The sequence below is a fragment of the Emydura macquarii genome, unplaced genomic scaffold, assembly GCF_026122565.2.
Source record: "Emydura macquarii macquarii isolate MOO-44397 ecotype Brisbane River unplaced genomic scaffold, CSIRO-AGI_Emac_v2 contig_3530, whole genome shotgun sequence".
NCBI lineage: Eukaryota > Metazoa > Chordata > Testudines > Chelidae > Emydura > Emydura macquarii.
The window spans coordinates 11,137,052-11,161,085 of NW_027133667.1; the positions used below are offsets into that span (position 1 = coordinate 11,137,052).

Consider the following 24,034-nt stretch of genomic DNA (forward strand, 5'->3'; position numbering starts at 1 on the left):
TTGCTGATTGGGCCACATCTCAATAGCATTGTGAGTTCAGGTGTGGTGGTTAGAGGTGGGGTTGTGCTCTAGGGCTAGCCACAAAAGCTAAGAGCTGGAATTCACTCAGTCCCATTGTTGAGATCGTGGCTGACAGGAAGTTTAAATCCAAGAGCTCACTGGGGCTCAACTCTAGTTTTCAACCATTTAAAAAGCAGCTATTTTATTTTCCCTCTCTTAATGTTTATATTTGCATGATTTGTGACAGCAATGGTAGGGTGACCACCGTCCCTTATTTCAAGGGACCATCCCTTATTTCATTGGTTTGTTCCTTAGGGTGATCATCCATCCCTGATTTTAAGATGTATTGAAATATATTAAAACTGATAAGCTTCAATTTAATATTTAAAATGGTACTTATGATAATTGCATTGTATACCTGAGGGCAGTAGAAATGTACACTTGAGAGAAAATACATGATATGCTTAGGGAAATGGAGTTTCCCTAAAATGTTCCTTAAAATAAAGCATTATCTCTTATTTTTTGTGTGGTTTTCCCTTATTTCCATCCAGCAAAGATGGTCACCCTAAAGCTGCATGCCCAGAATACAGGGCATGGGCCTTCAGTTTTCCCTGTTCCCACCTGTGTGACCTCGCACACACTGTGCATGCGAGATCCTATTGGCAGAGGTGGAGCAGCGCACTCTGTAAAATGGCCTCCTCTGTGCATGATACCGGACAAAACCATGTCTGGTTTTACAGCAGTACCGGACAGGGGACAAACCAGCCAAAAACAGGACTGTCCAGCTTGTTAAAACCAGACCAATGGCCAGCCTAACAACCACAAATGTGTCAGGCATTTCCTGGCTGTTAATGATCAGGGCATAAACATTTAATTTATTAAGGTACCTCATAGCCAAGGCACGCAGGCCACCGTCCAAATCCATACAAATAGGATCACAATACAATACATTTATAATGAAGAGCTGCCCACTTACCATTCAAACAAATAAAACCAAAGGGGCAATATTACAAAATATTGAGTGATGGGGAAAGGTAAATAAGTGTGGGCCTGCTGTGGTCATAATAAAACCCATCTGAAGCAAGTGGCAGATTAAGGCCATTTTCTATTCTATTCTATAATATCTGCACACCTCCTGACAATTTATCTCAGCCGCTCAGTTTTTCTAGCTTTTCATTCACTGACAGGAAATCCTGTCCCCATTGATCATTATTGCTTAGGGCAGAGGTCCTCAAACTTGCTGATGGGTCAGGGGGCCGGTTGGTCACATGGTGCCTACTCTTGTCTGTGATTCCAGCTGCTAAATTGTGTTAAAAGAAGCTAAAAATACTGGTGATAATTAAAATACTGATATATATATATATAGAGAGAGAGAGAATGATGATGAAACATTTACTCTTTTGTAAAGAGCTTTGAAATCTACTGACAAGAAGCTCTATATAAAAGAGCTAAATATTATTATAGTTATTCAATAATTCCTTTTACTTTCCCACATAGGCATAGCAGTAGCTGCCACAGGGACATTATATGATCACACATGGGAGGCAAGATGTTCCAGGCAATTGTGAACCGGACAGGAGGTGTCCATGAGACAAGCTCTGTACTGAGATTTGCCACACACTATGAACAAAATTGAGAATCCCTTATTTAGGGGTATGATTTTGAAAAGCACCAAGCACCTTCAACTCCGATTGCTCCTCTCAGGATTGTCTTAAATCAAAAGATTTTTTTTTAAAGAGCAAGGAACAGAAACAGACCCGTGGAAACAGATTTACAAACTCATATAAAGTTTATTACATTTTGAAAGAAATAAAGTAGGAGTTATTACTTACTACATGTCTGAACAGCCCCGAGCATAATGGGGACCCGGATCCTGATTTGAGTCAGGATTCTTGAGATGCCACCACAAATAAGAGATGGGTCGCTCTAAACCAAACCCCACATCCAAACTTCTTCTAAACTCTGAGGACCTTTGACTACTAACCTGAGGGCATCTGACCCTTTCTTTATAATGAATCAACTCAAATCCCTGGATTTTAACACCTCTGGAACTGGGGATGTTTGGATTCAGAGCTAGGCTTTGTGGCTTGGGCCCATCTCTAGTATAAGGAAAACTAAAGGAGAGGACTCTTCCCCAGCAGGGAGGCAGTCCAGGAAGCCATTCCCCCTTCCACCTGTCACTTAAGAGAACTGGCTGTGAGACCTGCTGGAAGTGAAATTCATCCATTGCTATAGAGGTCTCTGGAAGACCTGATCTTCACATGGAGTACAGACCCTGCAAGGAGGAAATTCAGAAGCCAGGGACCTCCATTCAGTTCAGACTTACTACATTTAAAAAAAAGAATCTAATTGGGATGGTGATGGGAAAGTTTCTACAATCAGACCGAACCCAAACTGGGATTCATCAGGTGGTAGGGTGGTCATTGGTCCAAAGATGAGACATCTAAGGCAACAATTCACTTATTCGAGTTAACCATCTGGAGAATTTCTAATCACATCAGAGCTGCGCAGTATAAACCTCCCAAGTGATTTATAACCTTAATCTATAGCTATAAAGAGCACCAACCACTGAAAGGTTCCAGGCACTGGGAGACTGCCTTGCACTGCCAGTCAAGAAGTAAGAGTTCCCGAACACTCACATCATGATTCATGCTGGACATTTGGCTAGATTCTTCATAGGAAGGTGGGAGCACACCGGTTGCCAATAAAGTCCCAGCCAGAGCTGTCAACGGTAGAGCAGACATTGCAGAGAATGCTTACAGGTGATGGCTGGAGCAAAGTGGATTGCCAAAAGGCCATCCAAGTTTCAAGCCTGCAGGAGAAGACCAGTATGGAGTGTGTGCCACCATTGCTATGGCTAAAGGCTTTTTGTGAGGTGGAAATGGAGGGGACACTGGTAAGCCTGTGTTAAATAGCTCATAGCTCTTTTCACAATTATACAAAAAATTATCATCATCTTCACCCCAGTATCAAAGATTCACACCTCTGGGAGTTCCAACTCACTGGAGAATACAGAGTCCTCCTGCACTCACACTTAGCAAACTGAAATCCACTAAGCATGTTCAGAAGAACCTAAATTGAAACCAATCACTAACACATATCCCCTTTTCACATCAGTTTCCCCAAATATTACAATAAAAGCATCTTTCACAGCCCGTTTCTGATATGGTGCCATACGTCACTTGCACCAATACAGTATAATATAACTATCATTTATGAAAGCCACAATAACCCTATATTAATTAACATATAACCAATAAAACCTGAATGGAGTTCAAGAGTGGCTGTTGGATGTTCCGGAGGAAGGTGGAGATATGCAGGCTGTGGGTAATGATATGGAAGTAGTTGTGGTTGAGCAGGGAACTGATGAGTGAGGTGCAGATGGTGTCAAATGGACTTAATTGCTTCTGCATCTTTTATGGTTTGCATTGGTGGGCTCTGCAGTCTAGCAACCTTAAATTAACCACATTTTTTGCATGGGAATATACATACTCCAAAATACGCTCCATGGAGTTTGGGTTATTTAAAATCATGATTACCGGGAATGTACACAAGACAGCTGAACCACTTCTGGTAAATATATTTGTGCTCTACTGAAGTATTGTGATGGAGGTTTGTGAAAATAATCATTATGGCCAGGCAGTCCAGGACAATTAGTATAAATTTTAATATGAGGTAATTAACCTGCGGAGGGCAGACCTGGAAATGACAGGCCTACTAAGTCTTGTGCACTGGAGAGAAAGACTCCTTTAACTGGGAACAATTTTAAGAGCATTTTAAAGTCTCCAGAGCAGAGCTTGAGCTGGCCTAAATTGCTGTAGCTCCACTGGAGTCAACAGATCTAGGTCAGTTTACACCAGCTGAGGATCTGGCTCCACAACTCTTATACTGAAGGATTTTGCTGAATCCATTTAATGGAGACAGCCAACATCTGAATCAGAATTTTTTTAAGCTGTCCTTATTCAAAATTGTCAGATCTGAAATTATCCTGGCACAATCACTTCTTCTTCTCCAGTTTTTGTCATGTTATTTCAAAGGACTCTCTTTATCTTTTGGGTTCCAGAGGGGTAGCCATGTTAGTCTGTTTTTAGCAAAACAGCGAGAGTCCTGCGGCACCTTAAAGACTAACAAATTTATTTGGCATAATATTTCGTGGGCAGAAACCCACTTCATCAGATGCATGAAGTGGAAACTTCAGTTTGGTAGGTATATATACACATGCAGGGATGGGTGAGTTACATCACAGTGAGAAGGGCAAGTGTTAACAAGGTTAATTCAATCAGGGTGAATGAGGCCATTCACAGTGGATGAGAAGGTGTGAATGTCAAAAGAGGAAACATTATTTTTTGTAGTGGGCTAGCCACTCCCAGTCTCTATTCAGACCTAGTCTGATAGTGTCAAGTTTGCACGTGAGTTCCAGCTCTGCAGTTTCGGGCTGAAGTTTGTTTTTGAAGATTTTTTGTTGAAGTATGGCAACTTTCACATCTGTTACTGGATGTCCAGGGAGATTGAAGTGCTCTCCTACTGGTTTCTGAATGTTACCATTCCTGATGTCTGATTTGCATCCATTTATTCTTTTGCATACAGACAGTCCGGTTTGGCCAATGTACGTGGCAGAGGGGCATTGTTGGCACATGATGGCGTATATCAAATTAGTAGATGTGCAGATGAACAAGGTCCTGATGGTGTGGCTGATGCGGTTAAGACCTGTGATTGTGTCACTTGAGTAGACACTATTTAACTTGTGCTGTTGCTGATTTGTCTTTCTTCTGCAGAGCTGGTAACTCTGAATGACACTGGCACTGTATTAGAGCCACATCAAGGGACTAGTTCTTTGATACACTGGAAATTTGATTGCTATGGACTTGGTCTCACTGAAGGCACACATGGGCCCAGACCCCACAGTGGGATCTGCCAGTCCGGGCTCATGTTGAATCCCATTGAAATCAAGAGGACTTTACATGGGTTCAGGGGCCTGCAGTAGGGGCTCCCAATGCAGAATCAGTGCTTTATTGAATAGGGATTTGAGAGGTTTCTTTTGACGTCTGGGATTCTTTTCTAGTTGAAAAGTGGATTGGAATCCCTACAAAGGTGGTTCCCAGAGTGAACTGCATCCCCTTTCAGCACTCAGCGCTTGCATTCTTTGCTGATCACTGCTTGGCAAAGTAGACTTGCCTTGAAAGCATTTGTACAGATTCATCTGCTTGTTTCTAGCCCTGTTACGTCTTGAGATGTCAGACCTGGTTCCTTAGTCTAGCAGTACTATTTTGGCACTGGGCCCAGGGTTAAACATAAACAGTCACAGATCTCAGACAAACATCGCTTTCAATCCTTGCCCTCCTGAAAGTCAAATGGGAGATGTTTGCACTAGCCGTTTCCTGAGGAGGTATCTATTTTATAATGATATGAGGCAAAATCATCAAGTCCTTGCTCAGGGAAAGCTCCCATTGACAATCATTAAAAAGTGAGTAAGGACTTCAGGATTTGACCTGTGGTGATTTTAATGGCATTTTGATTTTAGTTACTTTGATCATTTGCTGCGCTTTTTGCTTTTGTTTTAAAGGCTCACTGCTCTGCTTCATCTGCACTTGATTTATAGAGGTGTGCGCAGGGCCCTTTGGTGTTAGTGATTGCTATTAATTATAATTGGCCAGAATCATCCAGCTCCAGGCCACGGCTTGAGTGCCGTTTGCTCAAGTCACATTGAAAAAGAATTCTCTCTGTATTAGCAGTAGCCCCACTTCCCTCCGCCTTGCAGACATTCTCTCAGAGAGGGGCCTCCTCCTCCCTACAGCTCTCTTGGAAAAGCATTGGAGAGGTCAGCTATAAACTGGTCCCATTTTTTCTGCCAGACCTGTTTGGCCAGGGCTTTCTTCTCTGGCCGCAAGGAGCTGTATCTGTGGGATGAAAAGGAGGGATGATCAGACATGGGCTTGGGGTGGCTATGCAGGAGAAGCTATTTCAGGATCAGTGTCCCAAATGAAAAGGCAGGAAGCTGGGAAAAATCAACCCTTTGTGATGCCTTAGATAAAGACTTAAAATGTTGTCTCTGTCACCTATTACCAATGGCAGGAAGTAACAGATTTGTCCCCCAAACCTTGTAGGCTGGCTAGGGCTAATACGAGCATGGGCATCAGCTTTGGGAAAATAGACAAAGCTTCAGATACATGCCAGAATGCGCTGGGCGCATTGGCCAAGCCATCAGAGGCTGTATAATGGGCCTCTGCAAAACACACAAATAAGTAAAAGGCAAACAAATGAAAAGCGATGTGAAAAAAATCATCCCCTCTCTCCTGCCCGAGGCCAGACTCTGTCGGTAAATTGGCACTGGATGGAAGAGGGGAGGGGAGGGAAACAGACACACACAAAGAGGTGCTGTATTGACAATGGACAGCACAGACTCTGGGATAGCCAAGCCCCTCAAATCCTGCCCTATGTGAGGCACGGGGAGGACTTTGAGTCAGCAGAACCCCAGTCCAAGTGACGGAGGAGACTCAGGGGCTGAAAACAGTGGATATCTGCAGAGCAGGCAGATATCTCCCCAAGTGTCACTCCTAGTGTGAGAGAGTGTGAGGGCTTACTTTAGAGAGTTTAGTGCTAGTTGTTTTAAAGTTCTCAGGTCAGCACTCATCCCGCCGATGCCCATGAAGACCTCATAGAAGTCGTACGACACACCCTTTGATCCAAAGACAGCCGGATCATCCGGACTGACCACCATGGGGTGTCCTTCTGCCATCAGCTCATCAGCAGGATGGTTCCTCAAATCTGATACCAGCAGCAGGACCTTGGGATGGGGAGAGTGGGGGGAAGACGCAAGGGTGGGTTACTCTTACAGATATTTGCAGTATATATACTTCCTTTGGGAGCTCTTTAGGGAAGAGATGGTTTTTCTGTTATGTATTTGTAAGGCACCATGCACAGCGGGACTAGGGCCTGTAACAGGGCTCCCTTCCCCAGACCTTTCTATCTATCTTAGTTTTCCCTACTTCAATGCCTCTGGGGTACTTGCACACCATGCAACAGATGGGGGGTCTGGTTAATTAACACTATGAAACAAAAAATATCTGCCCTAAACAGAAAGTACTCACCTTGCACCTTTGTTACACAGGCTTTCCAACTCCTTTCTGGCCCTTCACAGTCACTTGTTTCAGGCCTCTGCAGGCTAAGCCTCTCCTTGTCTCTAGTCTCAGGCCTCCAGCCTCCACAGTGGAGAGCTGTCTTCCCCTAGCCCTGCTCTCCTCAGCCTTCTCTAGAGTAGAATTTGTAAAGTATTAGCTAACACATGTTAACAGCCTGCTGTAAACAAAGACGTGGGTTTCTGGTTGAGGGTTTAACTCAGTTTACCACATGTTAAATGTGCATTGCTTTGTCTACACTAGACTGTCAACGTTTAGTTAACACCACAAGTGGCACGTGCCCACCGCCCATGGTTAACACCTTATAAATCCTAATTTAGACAAGGCCTCACAGACTGAACCAAGAGTTTTGCTTTATATATTTCGATATATTCCCAGAGACAGACATTTGATCCCCAGTCACCTGGCCCCTTGGTCATGTGCTCCATCTAATAACTAAAAGTCCCAAAACTCTTGTCTTAAAGGAACTACCTCCCTGTAACAGGCATGCTGGACCACACACACACCCAAAAGACCAGTTTTTTTCTTACAGGCCTCTAGGCACTATCAGAATACAAGTAAATAATAATAATAGTTCATATACATATTCCTAATTTTATGCTCCGAAGGGAAAAAAAACAACACCAAAGAGACCATAACAGGGGAATAGGTGAGAGAGAATGTAGAGACCAGATGTAATTTCTAACAAGTGTGACAATTAAACCGAGCAGACAATGTCTCCATAATGGTTGAGTTAAAGGACAGGGACTCAGTCTCCAGAGTAGCCCTCCAGACAATACATTCATTAGAACCTCCCATCTGGAAAAATGCATCTGTTTCTTACCCGCCTTCCAAAAATACAACACTAAAACATCCTCTACATAATCTCTCTCTCTCTCAGAATGACCTTCCATGGTCAATGAGACAGGAGAGGGAGTCATGGGACAGAACAAAGAGCACCTGAAGAGTGTTAAGGATAACACAGATACATCTTGCCCCCCTCCCTTATATACACAAAGGCCAATATATGTTGAGCAACACCCTACTGCAAATCATTTATCAAATTCTAAATTTCTGTTCCCAGGTCCCAGTCCCTGATTTGAGACCTAAGGTCACTCAGGTAGGTCCTACCTGGTTGGAGATTGGGCAGAGTTCTATAGGAACATCCATCTTAAGGGACAAGTTCTTGGCTGCTAGATGTTTAATGAGAGAGAATCCATGGCCAATCCGACTGGTATTCAACAGCAAAGCATCCAATACATTGTAGTCTACAGAGATGCCCTGCCAGTCTGAGGAGAGAAAGATGGATCTAAATCAGTACCATGTTACATGGAAATAGATCTTCTCACATAGGTAATTGATTTATTTTATTTTATTTTTAAACAAATGCCTCAAATACAAACTAAATAGGTTCCATCATGGCTTGAGTTCCAACTTTGGCTCCTTTGTCTACCAGGGATTACACCCAGCTTGGAACTCTCTACTACAGCACAGTGGCTGAATAATATATTGTATATAAACATTATTCCAGCAATAAAGGACAAGGGGTATATTTAATTATTTGAATAAACATACTTAAGCTAAGATATGAAGTTGATTCAGTGACATTCATTAACAAAGGGCTTAAAAACATAACTCAGGCTGGTGATAGCCTCAAAAATTCCGTCTACGGTGCTGGTGAGTATGGGAGAAGAGAAAACTGATCACACTGCTCTGGGAAGGAGATGGTTGTGCCACACCACCAGCACCTCCTGCTGCCTGACTCCCATAAAACAGGCCCAGGAACACCCCTAAGATGAGGAAATGGGAGTGCTTAATGCAGGAGAAGACAGATGAAGAGGACAATAAGTATCAGACACGCAAAGATGGTGGTGACGGACAGGGTTGTGAAGACGATGGGAGGGAGTAGGGAGCAGGTAGGGGATGTGGAACCTGGGAGGAACCATCCAGTATGCTATGGCAGTGAGCCGATCTGCTTACGTAGAAGAATGATGGGAAACAGACTATAGCAGACCACCTCCCATGATACTACCGTCACCTCTTCTTCCCGATATCCAAGTGTTCACTCCCCCTAACAATGAGCAGTGTGACACATGACCTGTGTTCTCATGCTTACCAGTCTCACCGGCATGGAAAAAGTAAGGCAAATTGACTCCTAGGGAGTATGGAATGGTCAGGACATCCTTCAAGTCCCACAAAGAGTGTCCTTCATCCTCATAACCAACCTGGGGAGAAGAAAAGGATGTTCCTGAACATGCGCTGGGTGATCACTAGTCTGTTGGATTGAAACTACCCTATGTTGCCATCTGTACTGAAATTCCAATACTGTATTCCCATTTTTTGTTAAACAGTCTGGGCCAGCTCCTCACTGGGTGAAAACTAGCATAGTTCCATGGACTTCAGCAGACCTATCCTGGTTTACACCAGCCAGGGGCAGGCCCTCTATGTAAAAGATACATCAGACACACGTTTTTAACAAGAGCACAGTGCAGCCAGTGAGGATGCTAGTCCACGTCGCTCTCATTGCATCTCCACCAATAACAGAATTCCCTACCTTTCTGCCTCGCTCCCACATACACATTCCCAATCACCACCAAAGGGGAAATCTCTTATTCCTGACATAGCAACTAAACAAAAGCAGCCCAAGAATGACTTTGTAGAAAACGTGGGATATGGGTTGCTGCTCCCTTGCTTTTCACCTCGACAGATAGTCGAGTTTTAGATGCTGTGTTTCGTGTCAAGAAGAACGATAACTTGTATCCCATTTTTCTGCGGTGGTTTCATTAGGCACTCTTCCTCTGTCTCAGTCCTGAATTATAATGGCCAGCACAGTCCTGCGTTGCAGAAAGAGCTGCTTGTGACCAAGTAGGTGGCATTATTTCCTCTGAGGAAAGACTCAGTAACATACCTGCAGAGTCTCAGGAGACACCACGCTGAAAGTCCTGATTAGAACAGAGATCAGTACCATTTGTAGTTACTGAAGATCCCACTGCATTTTCTACAAGATTTTGCAGTTTCCTGGCCAAATTCCAACTCCAGCAATTACATCCTGCCCACCTCAATTTCCTCTGCAGCTTAAATGAAATAAATTTATTTTTCACTTCACTTTCTAAACACAGTTATGAAGTATGGCTGTGAGGCATTCTATAGCTACTTCGCTCCAGAGGCATCTGCACTGCAATGGCGGATGCCTATACAAACAAAGTTATTTGGGATCCTGCAGGACGGAGGACAGTGGGGCAACATTTAAACAGCTTGCTTTGCTGCTTTTCCCCTCTGAAATCTTTTCGTACCAATAATCACAACTCAGCCTTTCTAATATTAAATACAAAACCAAAAAGAAATACAAAGATACCAGGTCAAATCCTGCCAGAGTGTCCGGGAACGTGGCTCGGAGCTCCATGGCCGTATAGATGGCATCTTTAATCTGGGAAATGTTCAGCTTTCTGAAAACCCAGAGACAGAGAAAGGTGCTGATGCTCATTTTCCATGGAACCAATTTCTCACATTCTGTCTGTATTATGAACAGGAGCCTTAAGGGAATATCCAATGTAAAAAAAGACACATAAATGGCTAGGAAAAGGCCAAATGACTGGAGTTAACCAGCATAATGCACACTGTTTAGGACTAATTGGCCAACCTCGCCTCACCTGTATCAATAAGCCAGCAAGGGGGCAGAATAGCTTGTAAAGGTAATGTTTAAACACGTGTGTATTTTTTTCCTGGAGTTTTTGCATTTTAATTGTGTTTTTAAATTAACCCACTACAGAACATTGGAGTCTTTTGGATTCGAATGTGTATAAAGGCTCCTGGAAGGCAGCATTTGCTGGGTCCCTGAAGGAGCTTTGAAATATACAGTACTAAAACTCTGTCTGTTCTGCTGTTGCTCCTGCTTCCACAGAAACAGATGATGCATCAAGACTCAGGGAGAGAAAACATAAGGCTTTGAGAAAACACACTCACTTCTCGTGTGCGCACACATAGAAACATAGCCTTCTGCTCACTCATTGCCACCTCCTTCAGCCCACTTCTCCATACACACCATCACCTTTGCTAACAAACCCCAGTCGTTTTACATGTACTCGCTTCTATAAACAGCTGCACACATTCAAGCTCGGTCATTTCCACATGCAGGTGTTTATATGCTGGAAAGCACTTCGGGAGTTAATGCTCTACACCTCCCTACACCTGGAAGCAATGCTATCTGGGTCACTTCCAGGGTCTCTCTGTTGTAACCATTTGTGCCACTCAATGCTCATTGCTTATGCCTGCACCCCAACATGACCATTAACACACAGAACCCTTCCACACTTGCCCCATGCAAGCAGCCTCTACCTGGATACTGTAAATATAATTTTTGCTCCAATAAAATCAGGGTGATCCTTAACAAACTGCCTCGTCACCTCCCGATATGTTGCCACAGACCAGGATTTATTGTGTTGGGTCCCATCCAATTCATACACCTGTAGGAAGAATAAGCACACACAAAAAAAAGTCAGAGCAGAGGATGGTATGTGATTAGCACCATTCATTTCTTTCTCCCCACTAAACTTTGAAGGAAAGATAGAACGAATCTGATGTAGTCTGTGGCTCATATTAAAAATGGTAGGTGTATGAGCCTGGAAACCCAAACTGTGTCCAGTGCCAGGAAGGAAGAAAAGAATTGGCAGTTAAATTGTTCAGGATACCTATTCTTGGTGCTCTTATTAACCAGTGAGCATTGGAGAACACTTTGCTTTCATATTATATCATAGAATAACCTGACTTCTTAATATACATACATGGCAAGATAGTGCCCTTGAGTTCAGGGAGTCTCGGGAATAACATGAGAGCTTGCTCTGGAACACCTCAAGTACTGAAGCACTATAGCTGCATGTTTGGTTGCTCACAAATACCATGTCTGTCAAGGATGGCAGGAGCATGCAAGAATAAAGAAAGGGTTGATTTTACAGTTAAGGTACTAGACTGGAATTCAGGATAGAGGGGTTCAATTCCTGTCTCTCCCAAAGATCTTTTCAGTGACCTTGGGCAAGTCAGTTAATCTCTCTGTGCCTCCAGCTCCCGATCTGTAAAATGGGGAGAATACTGCTTCATTTGTCTCATGTATTTAGTTTGTGAGCCCTTCAACATAGGGATGACGTACAGTGCCTTGCACAATGGGGCCCCAGTTTTGGTTGGGGCCTTTAGACAGTATCATAATATTAATAATAATAAGCAGCAGGGTGACTGTCCAGACTTTATCACAGGTGGAGACTGAAATCCTGCTCCTTCCCCCACTCTCTCCTTGTCCTTTTGCTTCCCTCTCCCTCTTTCTCTTCATCTCTTCGCTCCCCTCCCCCACTCACCCCTAATCTGGCTCCCCTCACACCTTTCTCTTTGTTCCCCTGCCCCCTCTCGCTGTCTGCTCCTAACCACCCCGGGTGCCTCTTGCATTATAACCATCACCTTCACAGACACAAGAAGCCAAGTGAGATTTTGCAGATTATCAAAAGGCCATTTTCCACGACCACAGGGAATCCAAGACTTTACACAGCTGGCTTTGCAAACACAGATGTATTTTTGGAGCTTTTCTGCAATGTTTGCTGTTTTCCAGTGATCCAATCCCACCTTTCATTTACTTTGTTTTAGTGTCAGTTTCTGGCTTGTTTCATTGCAAAGAGATGGCTTTTACAATATAACAGATACTGTTGCCCAAGCCCTACAAATGAGTCTGTAGCAGCATAGAGACTCAGCCTTCCCCTTTGCACCCCATCCACATTTATTGTAAAGTTTAGTTGGAAGTGATAGGTAGTCATAGGCCATAAAGCTATGCTACAATGCTGGCCTCTTTCCAGTAAAGAGCTTTCTTCCATTCTCCTCCCAAGCACAAATCGTCCAGCTGGGCTCATTGGCTGTCTGGTAAATGAAGGGTATTTCTGCTTTTAGCATCCCAGACATCTTTGGCTAGTCTACCTTTGCTCACTGGGTCAATTTCAATGTTGACACTATTAAACAACAAAAGAATGTTGACATTGCAATTGTTTTCTTTCTCCAGCTGCCACAACAACAGACTTTTTGGAACAGTTAGTCAAGCGAAGTTGGCCAATCACCATCCTCAATAAAGCCAGACACACAAGTCTGTGTCAAATCAGTATGGTTGCCTCTGTTATTTACTGTGATATTAAATTTTATTTGTTTTACAATGTTCCCATGTTTTCAGTGTGTCACAGGTTACCGTGTTGACAACATGTGGCTCCACTGTAAAATTGTCAAAATGAAGCTGAAGATTTTATCAGCGGAGCTGAGGGCAGTCAGGCTTTTGGCACCTGGGAAGGCATCCAAGGCAGTTAGGGATTATGGGATAATTATACTGGTTACAGGTGATAATCAGTGAAAAAAAACCTGACAGTTTAGATGTCAACATTATTATCCTTAGGTTTCAGTGATAACTGAAGAGAAAGGAGAAGTTCACAACTTTCAGAGCTATTGTTTCAGGCTGTCTACACATTCTGGAGACAACACTGCATCAGTTTGTGTTCCTAAAACTAACTTCACAGCTATGAAGGCTAGAAACAATAAAACAAAGAGGTGATTCTAGTAGAGCACAGCTCTGCAACACAGGATGGACACCACAGCAAATTCCATAGCTCTCCAACTGCAGAATACACAGAGTATTGCCCATTTCAATCTCCTGAACAGGAGACAATCAGGATCCAGACATCCCAGATGGAGAACAGGAGAACTGAACCCCAAAGAGTAAGCGATTGAATCAACTGATGATTGTATATACTATTATTGTGCTATAAAAGTGTATCAGGTGAGGTCTTTTATAAAGCTGGTTATATGCTGGTCATATCATTGTGTGATGTATGCAGGGGTGCTGTACAAACAGCTATGTATGCATGATGGAAAGAATGTTCCTAAAATATGTTTGGGGGTAGCCTTGATAAACAAGCCTGCCTCAGACAAAGGAATGTGGCTTTGCCCTTCTGGGTCAAGCTTTGTAAGCCATAGACATTAAAGTACATTTACATATAAGATAAATGAAGCAATCAAGCTAACAAGAAGTGGAGGAAATAACTTAGTAAATGCACCAGGGGACAGAGTCTGTACGCCCCAGGAGTCTTCCTGGCTCCTAAGGCCAAGACAATGGACTTTGGGAACTATAAAGGGAGTAAAAAGGGACATTCCAGTGATCCATCACTTAGGGGACATAGAGAACAGCACACTCTGAGCCTGTGCTGTGTGAATGGTGGATCCTCTTGGCCGGAAAGACAGAAGCTGCTGATGGCTAGCTGTAAGCAAGAAACTGTTTTAGGCAAAAATACAGCTTGTTAGAATTCAGTTTTAGGCACTAGAAAGTGTGTTACTTGTTTTTTGTTTGTAGCCCTTTTCCATCTCTTTTATTCCACCTGATGTCACTGAAATCTCTGTTCTAAACTTATTCGTAGTTTTACTATAAACCGTGTTAGTGCTGTTATACTGAAGTAAAGTGAGAGGCTTCTGCTAATCTAACAGGCTGGTGTGTGCTTGGTCTCTTTGTCTAAGGCAGCAAACTTAATTTCGGTGAGTGTCCAGGGAGAGGGACTGGACACAGCGAGAGGGACTGGAGACGTCTCTGGAGAACTCGGGAACTAGTTGTTACCTGCAGGGCAACGTTTTGACTGCGCAGAGTCACCAGGAATTTGCTGGCAAGGCAAACAGACTGGAGTGTCAGGGAGCTGACCAGACACGTTAAGAGCAGCAAAGCTTTTGCTTGCTGAGCCAAAGGGTAACACGGTGGTTTATGCTTCTGGGTTCCCTGAGGAGACCGTCATACCAAGCCCCCAGCAAAGAGTTTTCAAATGAAGCAGATATTTCCAGCTGTGCCAGTTTCTGAATCTCAATACAAAACAGGGCTGGAGAAAAGTTAGAGAAACAATATTTTTAACTAATATTAGAGAAGCAAAAAGTGTGTACCGGTGGCAACATAGCTCGTATCTCGACATACTGTATGTTATCCTCGTAGAGCTCCAACAGTCCCTGATAGAAATAGGCCTTGAACACAGGTGCATAGCAGATAAGGCCAGAAGCTGTGAAAAAGATATTCTCAAATCGTGTCCAAATAAAAGCCTGCGTTGGATATGTCAACTCAGGGGCATCCGTCACCAGGGTCAGGTTCCTCAGCAAACTAAAGAAACAGAAACAGGATAGCTGGATTTAGGAGTGTACACAAGATGAGCTGGCAGTTCTGTACCCTGGAGTCACCGAACAGTATAATCCCTTCTATTTAGATATGGGCCTTCCTACCAAAGGCCAAGCTGTATGCATATGACGATCCGCCATTCACAGCCACCTCAGCGGTGGAATGGGGGAGATCTTCTGCATCAGCAGCTACTCACTATGTTTTAGGTCACATACAGAAAGGGAAGGAACAGGAAGGAATGTGAAGAATAGTGTCTCGCACAATGGACCCTCACTTCCTGACTGGAGTCTCTAGGCATTACCACAATACAAATATAGTTAGAATGTGGCTGACCTAGGGTTAACAGCCTAATCTTGCAAATGTGACCTTCATCACCATCACCTTAATTACAATGATTGGGATCTCAGTTCTACTCTGTACTGCCTCCAATGTGGTGACACACTCTAACCAGTAGGAGGCAGCATTGCTTCAATACCATACCCTTACTAAACAAGTTACTTTCCTTAATGTCAGGAAGGTACTGGAGTGTACCTTTGAATCTAGCCAAAAAAAAAAAAAAAAAACCAACCCAAAAAACCCCACCTTTTTTCTTACTGAACCAATCCAGCTTCTCCATTATACCAATCCAAAACTCATAATTTGCAGATGTCAGCAATGGATTTGATTTTTCAGGTTGCCATCTGGGAACCAATTGGCATGACTCAGTTCCTATATGTTTCTTACTGCAGTGGTATTTGGTTTACTTTGCAAAACTTTTCTGAGCATATGTTTCCTTAGCAAAAACACAGAGAGCAGCAAGTAGTATTAACAAAGGAAGTTTGATGGAAACAGAACTTAATTATCTTGCCATTACCATCAGCAGCTGCAGGTAATTCTGTTTGAATTTACACTGGGGTAACATTTAGCCTCTAAACAGCTCCAATCTTTGACTCAGGGTGGACACTTCCTGTGGCAGTAACTTTCTTAATTTTTCCACTTGCCACCTGAGCATTAGTTTATCAAATGTTCAAGCTGGAGATGTAAAAATCAAAATAGCAATACAACTGATGAATAGGTTCATTTGGGAATGGAAAAATTATAGGAGTTACAGTAAGATGCAACCAAAGGAGAAATAGCTGGATGCTTAAAAGCTGACAGCCTTATCAGTTTGAGTCGGTCTGATTTTATCTCATATTAGAAGCTAAACAGGTTTGAGCCTGGCTAGTACTTGGATGGAAGATCACCGGAGAATATCCTCATGGCTTGTTGCTTCTCTTTGATAACTGTGACTGCTCTAATACTATTTTATGTGTGATGTCTTCCCTGGTGGCTTAGCAATAGTGCTCAGCTAGGTTATATGGAAGATTTGGATTTGATTCATGCTCTTATTATCTAGTTCCAAGAGGTATCAGTGTCTAGAATTAAAAGCCACTGTCCTACCGCTGTAAGATTTGATCTTGTCTAACCTCATAAGCTAAGCAATGCTGGGCCTGGTCAGAAAGGGGAGCAGGAAACCTCAAAGGGGGGGACCATAAAATGAAGTCTGTTCACCAGGCATCTTGTGCCCTGGCTACTATTTAGTTGCTTAAGGAGCAACTTCCTGTGGTTTTGGCTGCATTTCTTCCTCACTTTTATTCATTTGGGGGGTTGTTTTTTTCTAAAGCAAAATTATATACAAGTGACATTCATGCCGCCCTAAGGATGAGATTTTAAATGCACAACAGTCAGGAAATTCAGAGTGAAGGTTTCCGCAACAACTTTAGCTCTGGCCTCTTGTGCATGACAAGAGGGTCTTTTGTTCCATTATTACACAACACCAGGCAACACAAGATCCTGTTCAGTAAGCACAACAATAAAATGGAAAGGAACTGAACCTTAACCAGGGAGGCACATCTGCAGTACTCCGTATTACTGCATGCGCTGGCATTCTGCATTTCAGACCTGTTCTGGGGAGCACTGAGTGGTGACATTCTAGCATCACCCTAGAAACCAGGAATGCAACCACCAGAGGCATCTTTTACAAGCTTATCTAACTGAGGTCAACTAGAGCCTGGCCTCCAGTAGAGAGGGTGTGCTCCTGCTCAATGGGGAGGATGGAAAGATTGTGTGTGGGAAGAACCAGGACTGCATAGCAAGCCTCTAGGAAAACAGGCAGAGTTCCAGTTTAAGCCAACTCCCCCAGATACTGGCTGAAGGGAAGTTATTTTCAAAATGCAGAAGGTGAGCCTTGGGTTTGTCCCTAACAGGTGCAGAACACTGAAGGAAAACCTCAGGGTGGGTCAAAACACCATGTGAAGCTATCCGTGCTACCGTGTGTAGTTTAATTCTAGATAAGGACCTAGAAGCAGTTATTTATCAAAGTAATTTTTGCATAGATTTTCCGGGATACAAAGACCCCTTCAGTAAATATGCATAGTGCTCTTTTGCCCGTGTATGTAGGGGAGAAAGAGGGATTCCTTGCACAGATCTTTTATATATAACTTGTTGTGTCTATGTAGCCTGTGCTCTTGTGCTAGAACTAGTAATAAGTCATCAACACCCCTCCTAAAAACATTAACCAACATTTTTTACAAATCCCCCTTCCTTTAAGACTGATTATTCATATATATATATAACTATGAGGCTATAGTACATCACATACTTGCCTACATGCTAATCCTTTAAGGGATCAGTAGGCCAACTCTTTGCCACGAATAACTTAGGCAGACAAATCTGGGGTTTGGTGAACACACACCACATTTTTAGATGATTTTCTAGGGGAAAAAACCCAAGTTAGTGGCTGGATTCAGCTAGAAAGATCCTGCATGGATCATGTGTGATCATGTACTGAACAATGCAATTGCAATGCATAGGCGGCAGGGGGCAAAGTTACAAGAGACCTGCAAAAGTTTATTTTGCTTCTTTATAAAATAGAATGAAGGTCTGAAAGGTTTGTCTGCTTGTTTTTAAAAGGTTTTTTCCTACCTGTTTTCTCTTCTATATGGGTCCCTACATTGCATTCATTACCATAGTATCTGAGCACCTTCCAGTGATGTATTAAGCAACATGACTAATCTATGTCACATGTGGGTTGTTTTCTCTCTCATTCTCTCTCTACAGAGAGAATGGCATGTGAAATGAAATTGCTTGTTTGGTAACATATACTCTGCTCTGAATTTCTGTTAAAGAAAGTAGGCTGAAGACGTGCGCCCTGCACTTGGAGCAGAAGGTGATGAGGTTTGTGATGGTCCTTGATTCATGTGGAAATTTGTTCCAGTGCCTGAGACCAACCCCGAAGAAAGATCCATCTCCTACACTGACAAGCTTTACCCTTATGGCAGAAAGTTCCACTGTGCACAAAGAGTGAAGTCTACATCCTGGAGCTTTAGCTGAGCTTTTTAGATATGCTGGGCCCAAGCCACTGAGCTTTCTCAACTTACAAATATCAGCAATGTCAACTTTGCAACCCTGAGTGTCTCAGAACATGTTTATTGTGAGCACTCAACTTAATTGCAGTGTCAGAGGTATTGAATAAAAGAAGTCCTTCCAAAGTGTTACTCATTGCAATTAAATAGGGGAGGATTTTTTAAAATGTTTTTAAACTCCCTGACCACAAACCCCTTCCCTTCCCTGTTGCTCAGCGTTCAGTCACTTGCAATATCACCCCTTAACTAGTTCTCCAGCCCCCACAGAGTACTCTAGGGTCAAGTCAGACAAGACCTGAATTTCTAATATGAAAAACAAACAGAAAAAAAACCTGGGAAGTGGGGAACAAACACACAGTCTTCCAGGGACTGTCTACATTGTAAAGCAGGAAAAAAATATAAAGACACGTCTCTTTAACTTTACAGATCCCTCTTAAGCAGGGGCATCATTTCAGAAATAGTCTGGAGGGGGAGACAAAGTTGTGCCAACATATAGGGAACATTATGTGTGATTATATCGTATCCTACAATGGTGGAGGGGCGGTGAGGGAATAGTGCAGGATGTAGACCTCTGAAAAGTCAGCCGGGGGCAACTGCCCCTCTTGCCCCATAGCAAAGGACACCCCTACCTTTAAGAAGAGGTCATATCTGCATAACCACACTTTAATTTTTTGGAAGGAAAGCTGTTGTAGTAACCTCTTTTCCCCACACCTCTTTTAAACTTGAAAGTAAATAGTTTGGTTGGAGAGATTGTTTGGTTCCTCTGTTTCCAGTCCTTTACTCCACTTCCACATTGAAAACTAGTGGGAGGGGGTATAGCCCCTAGAAAACACTTTCACCCTTCGCCTCACACTTGCTACTCCTCCCCGTCTTGTACATAAGAGAGCCTGGATCCTCCCCAAATGCCATATGCCCTTGACACATACGTGCAGCCACCCAACTATCTGTCAGTTCTACCATCCCCACCCCGACATCTGCTTTCCCTCAGCCTGCCTATGCTCAGGGGCAAACAGAAGAAAGGAAGGTCATTTTCGGTGCAAATGTTCAAGGGACTGGGAGCTTTTCCAGAAACTGAGAGGCAGAGCAGATTGGGGCTCATTCCTGGCAAGAGACTGCCAGAACTGCTCGCCAACACCCAGACTAACACCCATGAAAGAGATCAAAATAGGAGGGGGAGCTTCTCAGTATGGCGGCTGCAGTCACGTGTCTAGACATTATGCCGGGACAATGCATTACATCACCTTGAGGTGATGGACATGTTAAGGGCCGTGAGAGGCAGCACAGTCCAGTGGATAAGCCTCGGTGCTGGGTTTCAGGAGAGCTGGGTTCTGTTCCAGCCTCTGCTGCTAGGTGAACTGGGCAAGTCAGTTCACCTCCCTATGCTCCTGTTTCCACTCCCCTACCCCACTTTCTCTTGTGTATCTAGATTGCTTCTTTGAGGCAAGGACTGTCTCTTACTAAGGGCTTGTCTACACTTAAAACGCCACAGCTGCACCACTATAGGGCTTCAGTGTAGACACTGCTTACGCATACAGCAGGGGTTCTCCCACTGGCGTAGATAATCCACCTCCCCAAGAGACAGTAGCTAGGGTGATGGAAGAATTCTCCAGTTGACCTAGCGCTGTCTACACTGGGGGTTAGGTCAGTATGGCTACGTTCTCAGGGGTGTGGTATAGTTATGTCCCTGAGAGACAGCTATACCAATGTGAATTCCTAGTGTAGACCAGGCCTATGAGTCTGTACAGCATGTAGCACAATGGGGCTCTGAGCTCAGCTGAGGCCTCTAGTTCAGGGGTTCTCAAACTTTTTTTGCTGGGACCTGCTTTGAAAATATTTCAGGCTGTGATAACCCCCCCCCAAAGTGACAACCCCTTCCATGCCATGCCACCCTTATTTCTGCGCTGCTGCTGTTGGGGGCAACCCTGCCTTCAGAGCTGGGAGCCTGGCCAGCAGCCACTGGTCTCCAGCCACCCAGCTTTGAAGGGCTTGGGTTGTCAGCCCTGTCATGTGTGGGGGTGACAGCTCATGATCCCCCCCCCAACAATCTCATGATCCTCTGAGGACCTGCAACCCCCAGTTTGAGAACCCCTGCTCTAGATATTACTGTAAAATAAAAGATAAGGGGAAACTGAATGGTGATAAGAAATGTCTCTGAAAGGAGTTCATGTCCCCAAGCAGGCTGTTAGCCAGCCGAGTCAAGCATGCAGTGTGGGATCCTCTGCAGAGGGACTTCCCTGATGCTCTCCACCCTTATTCCTATAAATGGGGCTCTCTCGACTAGACCAGGAGGGAGAGCCTGTATTCTGTAAAATAAAATAGAATGGGGGGCTTGAGAGATGTTCCTCAGACCACCCTGAAACATCCCAGGTAACTTCCTCAGTTCAGATATTTCAAAAGGAGATTTGATGCAAAAAATCTCTCATCTATTATTTCTCTCCCCCTCTTCTGGAGAGGCAGAGGGAGCTGGTGTCATGGTCTTCCTTTTCCCCACTCCCACTGGAAGGGATGGGGAGCTAGCAGGAGAACAGTCTTTCCTCAGAGGAAGTTGATAGAGAGGGGACCTTGCGGCCGGGAAACTTCTGCTTCTCCCATGAGGTGCCACTGCTTCTCAGCTTAAAGACAGGCAAGGCTGGGAGCCCCAGAAACTCCTCAGCCAGGCACCACATTCTCCTTCTGCTCCCAGTTACAATTTCCTCAGCCTGCTGACTTCTCACCTCACCAGCTGAGGAGGGGATGCTTTGGGGAACCAGCACTCTCTAGCCCAACATAAGGCACAACACTCCCTCTGCTTTTAGCTGCACTGACTGGTACTTTAATGCTTGGTAGCTCTCCTCAACCTGTCTGTCACCTCAACCTGTCTCCAAAATCTTTAATGCTCCATTCCAAGGTATCTTCCAGCTGATAAGTGATCAGTGCTCTAAGGAGCATACAGTCTCTGTTTAAATATTTGTGTATATTACATTTAAAAACAAAAAACAAAAAACCTACATTAAAAAGAACATTAAGATTGGAAAGTCAAGCACTCAAAAGTTGGGAAAAGCCAGAATTAAGGTTGCCCGTGCACATGCATTATGGGAAAGTCTTTCACTACAGGATCATATGCCATTTTTCCCACAGAAAACCTGCCTCATTCAGTACACAGGATGGACAGTGCATTTCCCAACTTGTATGCATGTTTGACGAGAGATAAATTCATTTTAAATTGAGGGCCCAGCTTTCAAAGCACTGCCCCAGAAGGACAGTGGGCCGGAGTGACCTTGCAAGACATGCGTCCCATTCAGTGGCAGATTAACACATGGGCTCATGGGGCCTATGCCAGGGGCCCTGGCCAATTTGAGGGTCCCCTCAGGAGTGCAGGAACCTGTGTAGAGGTGGGGGGGACTACCGGTGCCAGAACTGTGGCCCCACCCCCTGCTCCTCCTCTTCCCCACAGAGCCCCAACCCCTGGCCAGGCCGGAAGTCAGAGCCTGACCATGGTAACAGTCACCCAGGGAACCCAGGCCATCCTGAGTGGGGGGCTAGGGTGTCCAAGAGCAGCCGCTGTCCCATGTCCCTGCCCCGGAGTGTGCACCGCCTAGGCAGGTGGAGGATCCAGGGCTTTCTACAGTGGCATGAGCTCCCTGGGTGGCTCTTATCACGGCCCCATTCTGGCAGGGCTTCCGGCAGAAAAAGGAGGAGCAGGGTGGGGCTCTGTGGCAAGGGGGAGCTAAGGCCCAACTCAGCCACCATCCCCTCCATTCCCCATCAGGAAGAGGCTGGTGATGCTAGGTGATCCTTTATCAGCTCCTCCACTGCGAAGCACAGCTGACCGCTGCCAGTCTGTGCCAACCAAGGCCACTATGCTCATGTTAAAAAATGGGTGGGCATGGCCCCCCTGACACTCCTGGTTCCAGCGCCTCTGAAACCCCAGGATGTGGGGGGCCCAAATATTTTGAGCTCAGAGCCTCAATAAAGCTGAATCCGCCTCTGGTCCTCTTAAAAAATAATCAGCCTTTGCTCCAAATGAACCTAAGAATAATAGTGCCATACAACTCCAGAAGGCCTCAGACCGCTGCTCACACACCTGTTATCGAACTCAGTGATGTTATGCAGCTGCTTCCGGTAAGTCTCTAGCAACACCCATTCGGAGCAGTTGGGCGGCACTGGGCGGGGCGGGTGAGGCTTGGAAAACCTGAACTGAACAGTCCCCACGTGGGTGAAGCAGATGTAGCAGTCGGGTAGGTAGGTGGCATTGTGCACCAGCCAGTCCACGCTCAAGATTCCATAGTCATGCAGGTGTAAGACAGCACCTATGGGGGAAAGGGCAGACAACATGAAAGGGCAGCTGAAGTAAAGGGGAAGGAGGGTGACAATTAAATCCACCCATGTGGGAGTGCGTGGAGGGTGTCAAAGATATAGTCATGAGCAGCCCCCACAGCAGCAAGCCTGCAAACCTGCCCTGTCTCCCCTGTGTGCGACACAGATGGCACATTCCACATCAAACACAAGACAGGCAGAGCGTGATCACTCAGTTTGAAGAGAATCAATAAGAAGTTCTACGCTCTACTTCGCACTGGGATGGAAAATGCACTGAGTTATTAAAGGTCTTTCAGACACACTTCACTGTAAGAGAGCTAGCTCACACCCCACTGATTTAAAGAGGAACATTCACACTAAGCAGCACTTTACAACACATACTATTTAACAGACAGACCTGAACCAAATCCCTGGATCTAAGCAGTTTAGATCCAGATCTGAATTTTTCCATCTAGCCCCTATTTTTACTGTGTGCTAAACCAAAACCTAGATATTGACATGTTGGGGAATTTTGGGGTCAGAACAGAGAACTCTATCCACCACTACTACTTAAACAAATACACACACACACACACACACACACACACACATTTCTGTCTTGTTTTCATAGATTCCAAGGCCAGCAGGGACCATTGTGATCTAATCTGATCTCCTGTAAAACACAGGCCATAGAACTTCCCCCAAAATAATTCCTAGAGCGTATGTTTTAGAAAAACATCCAACCTTGATTAAAAAATTGTCAGTGATGGAGAATCCACCATGACCCTTGGCAAATTGTTCCAATGGTTAATTACCCAGCTGCAGCGGCACAGGAGCCAGCAAACAGAGCTGAAAACAGGGGAGTTTGAGGGGGCCTTAGGGGCAGTGGGTGAATTTTGTGGAGTTGTGTGTGTTTGTTTTTCTTTGGTTTGGTTTGGTTTTTTGGTTTTTTTCCTCTTCAATTTGAAGGAGCTGGTACTGGGTGGTGTACTGAGATCAGCTGACCCTAATTAGGGGCAGGGCTTCCCTAAATAGGGGCTCTGTAAAGGCAGCCATTCATACAGGCAGCAACACAGGAGCCAGCAAACAAAACTAGA

General features: G+C 44.5%; 1 protein-coding gene across 1 annotated transcript in view; it reads right to left on the minus strand.

Annotated features, from left to right (window-relative positions):
* Positions 1 to 5,316: 5,316 nt before the first annotated feature.
* The window catches only part of ADA2 (adenosine deaminase 2), a 28,471-nt gene continuing 9,753 nt past the window's right edge, over positions 5,317 to 24,034 (minus strand). The window contains exons 3-10 of the mRNA XM_067536039.1: positions 22,726 to 22,951; positions 15,054 to 15,264; positions 11,451 to 11,578; positions 10,471 to 10,561; positions 9,232 to 9,340; positions 8,247 to 8,404; positions 6,582 to 6,784; positions 5,317 to 5,897 (exon numbers count right to left, since the gene is read on the minus strand). Coding sequence (XP_067392140.1) covers positions 5,789 to 5,897; positions 6,582 to 6,784; positions 8,247 to 8,404; positions 9,232 to 9,340; positions 10,471 to 10,561; positions 11,451 to 11,578; positions 15,054 to 15,264; positions 22,726 to 22,951 — 1,235 coding nt within the window. The 3' untranslated portion in view covers positions 5,317 to 5,788. The remainder of the gene's footprint in view (positions 5,898 to 6,581; positions 6,785 to 8,246; positions 8,405 to 9,231; positions 9,341 to 10,470; positions 10,562 to 11,450; positions 11,579 to 15,053; positions 15,265 to 22,725; positions 22,952 to 24,034) is intronic.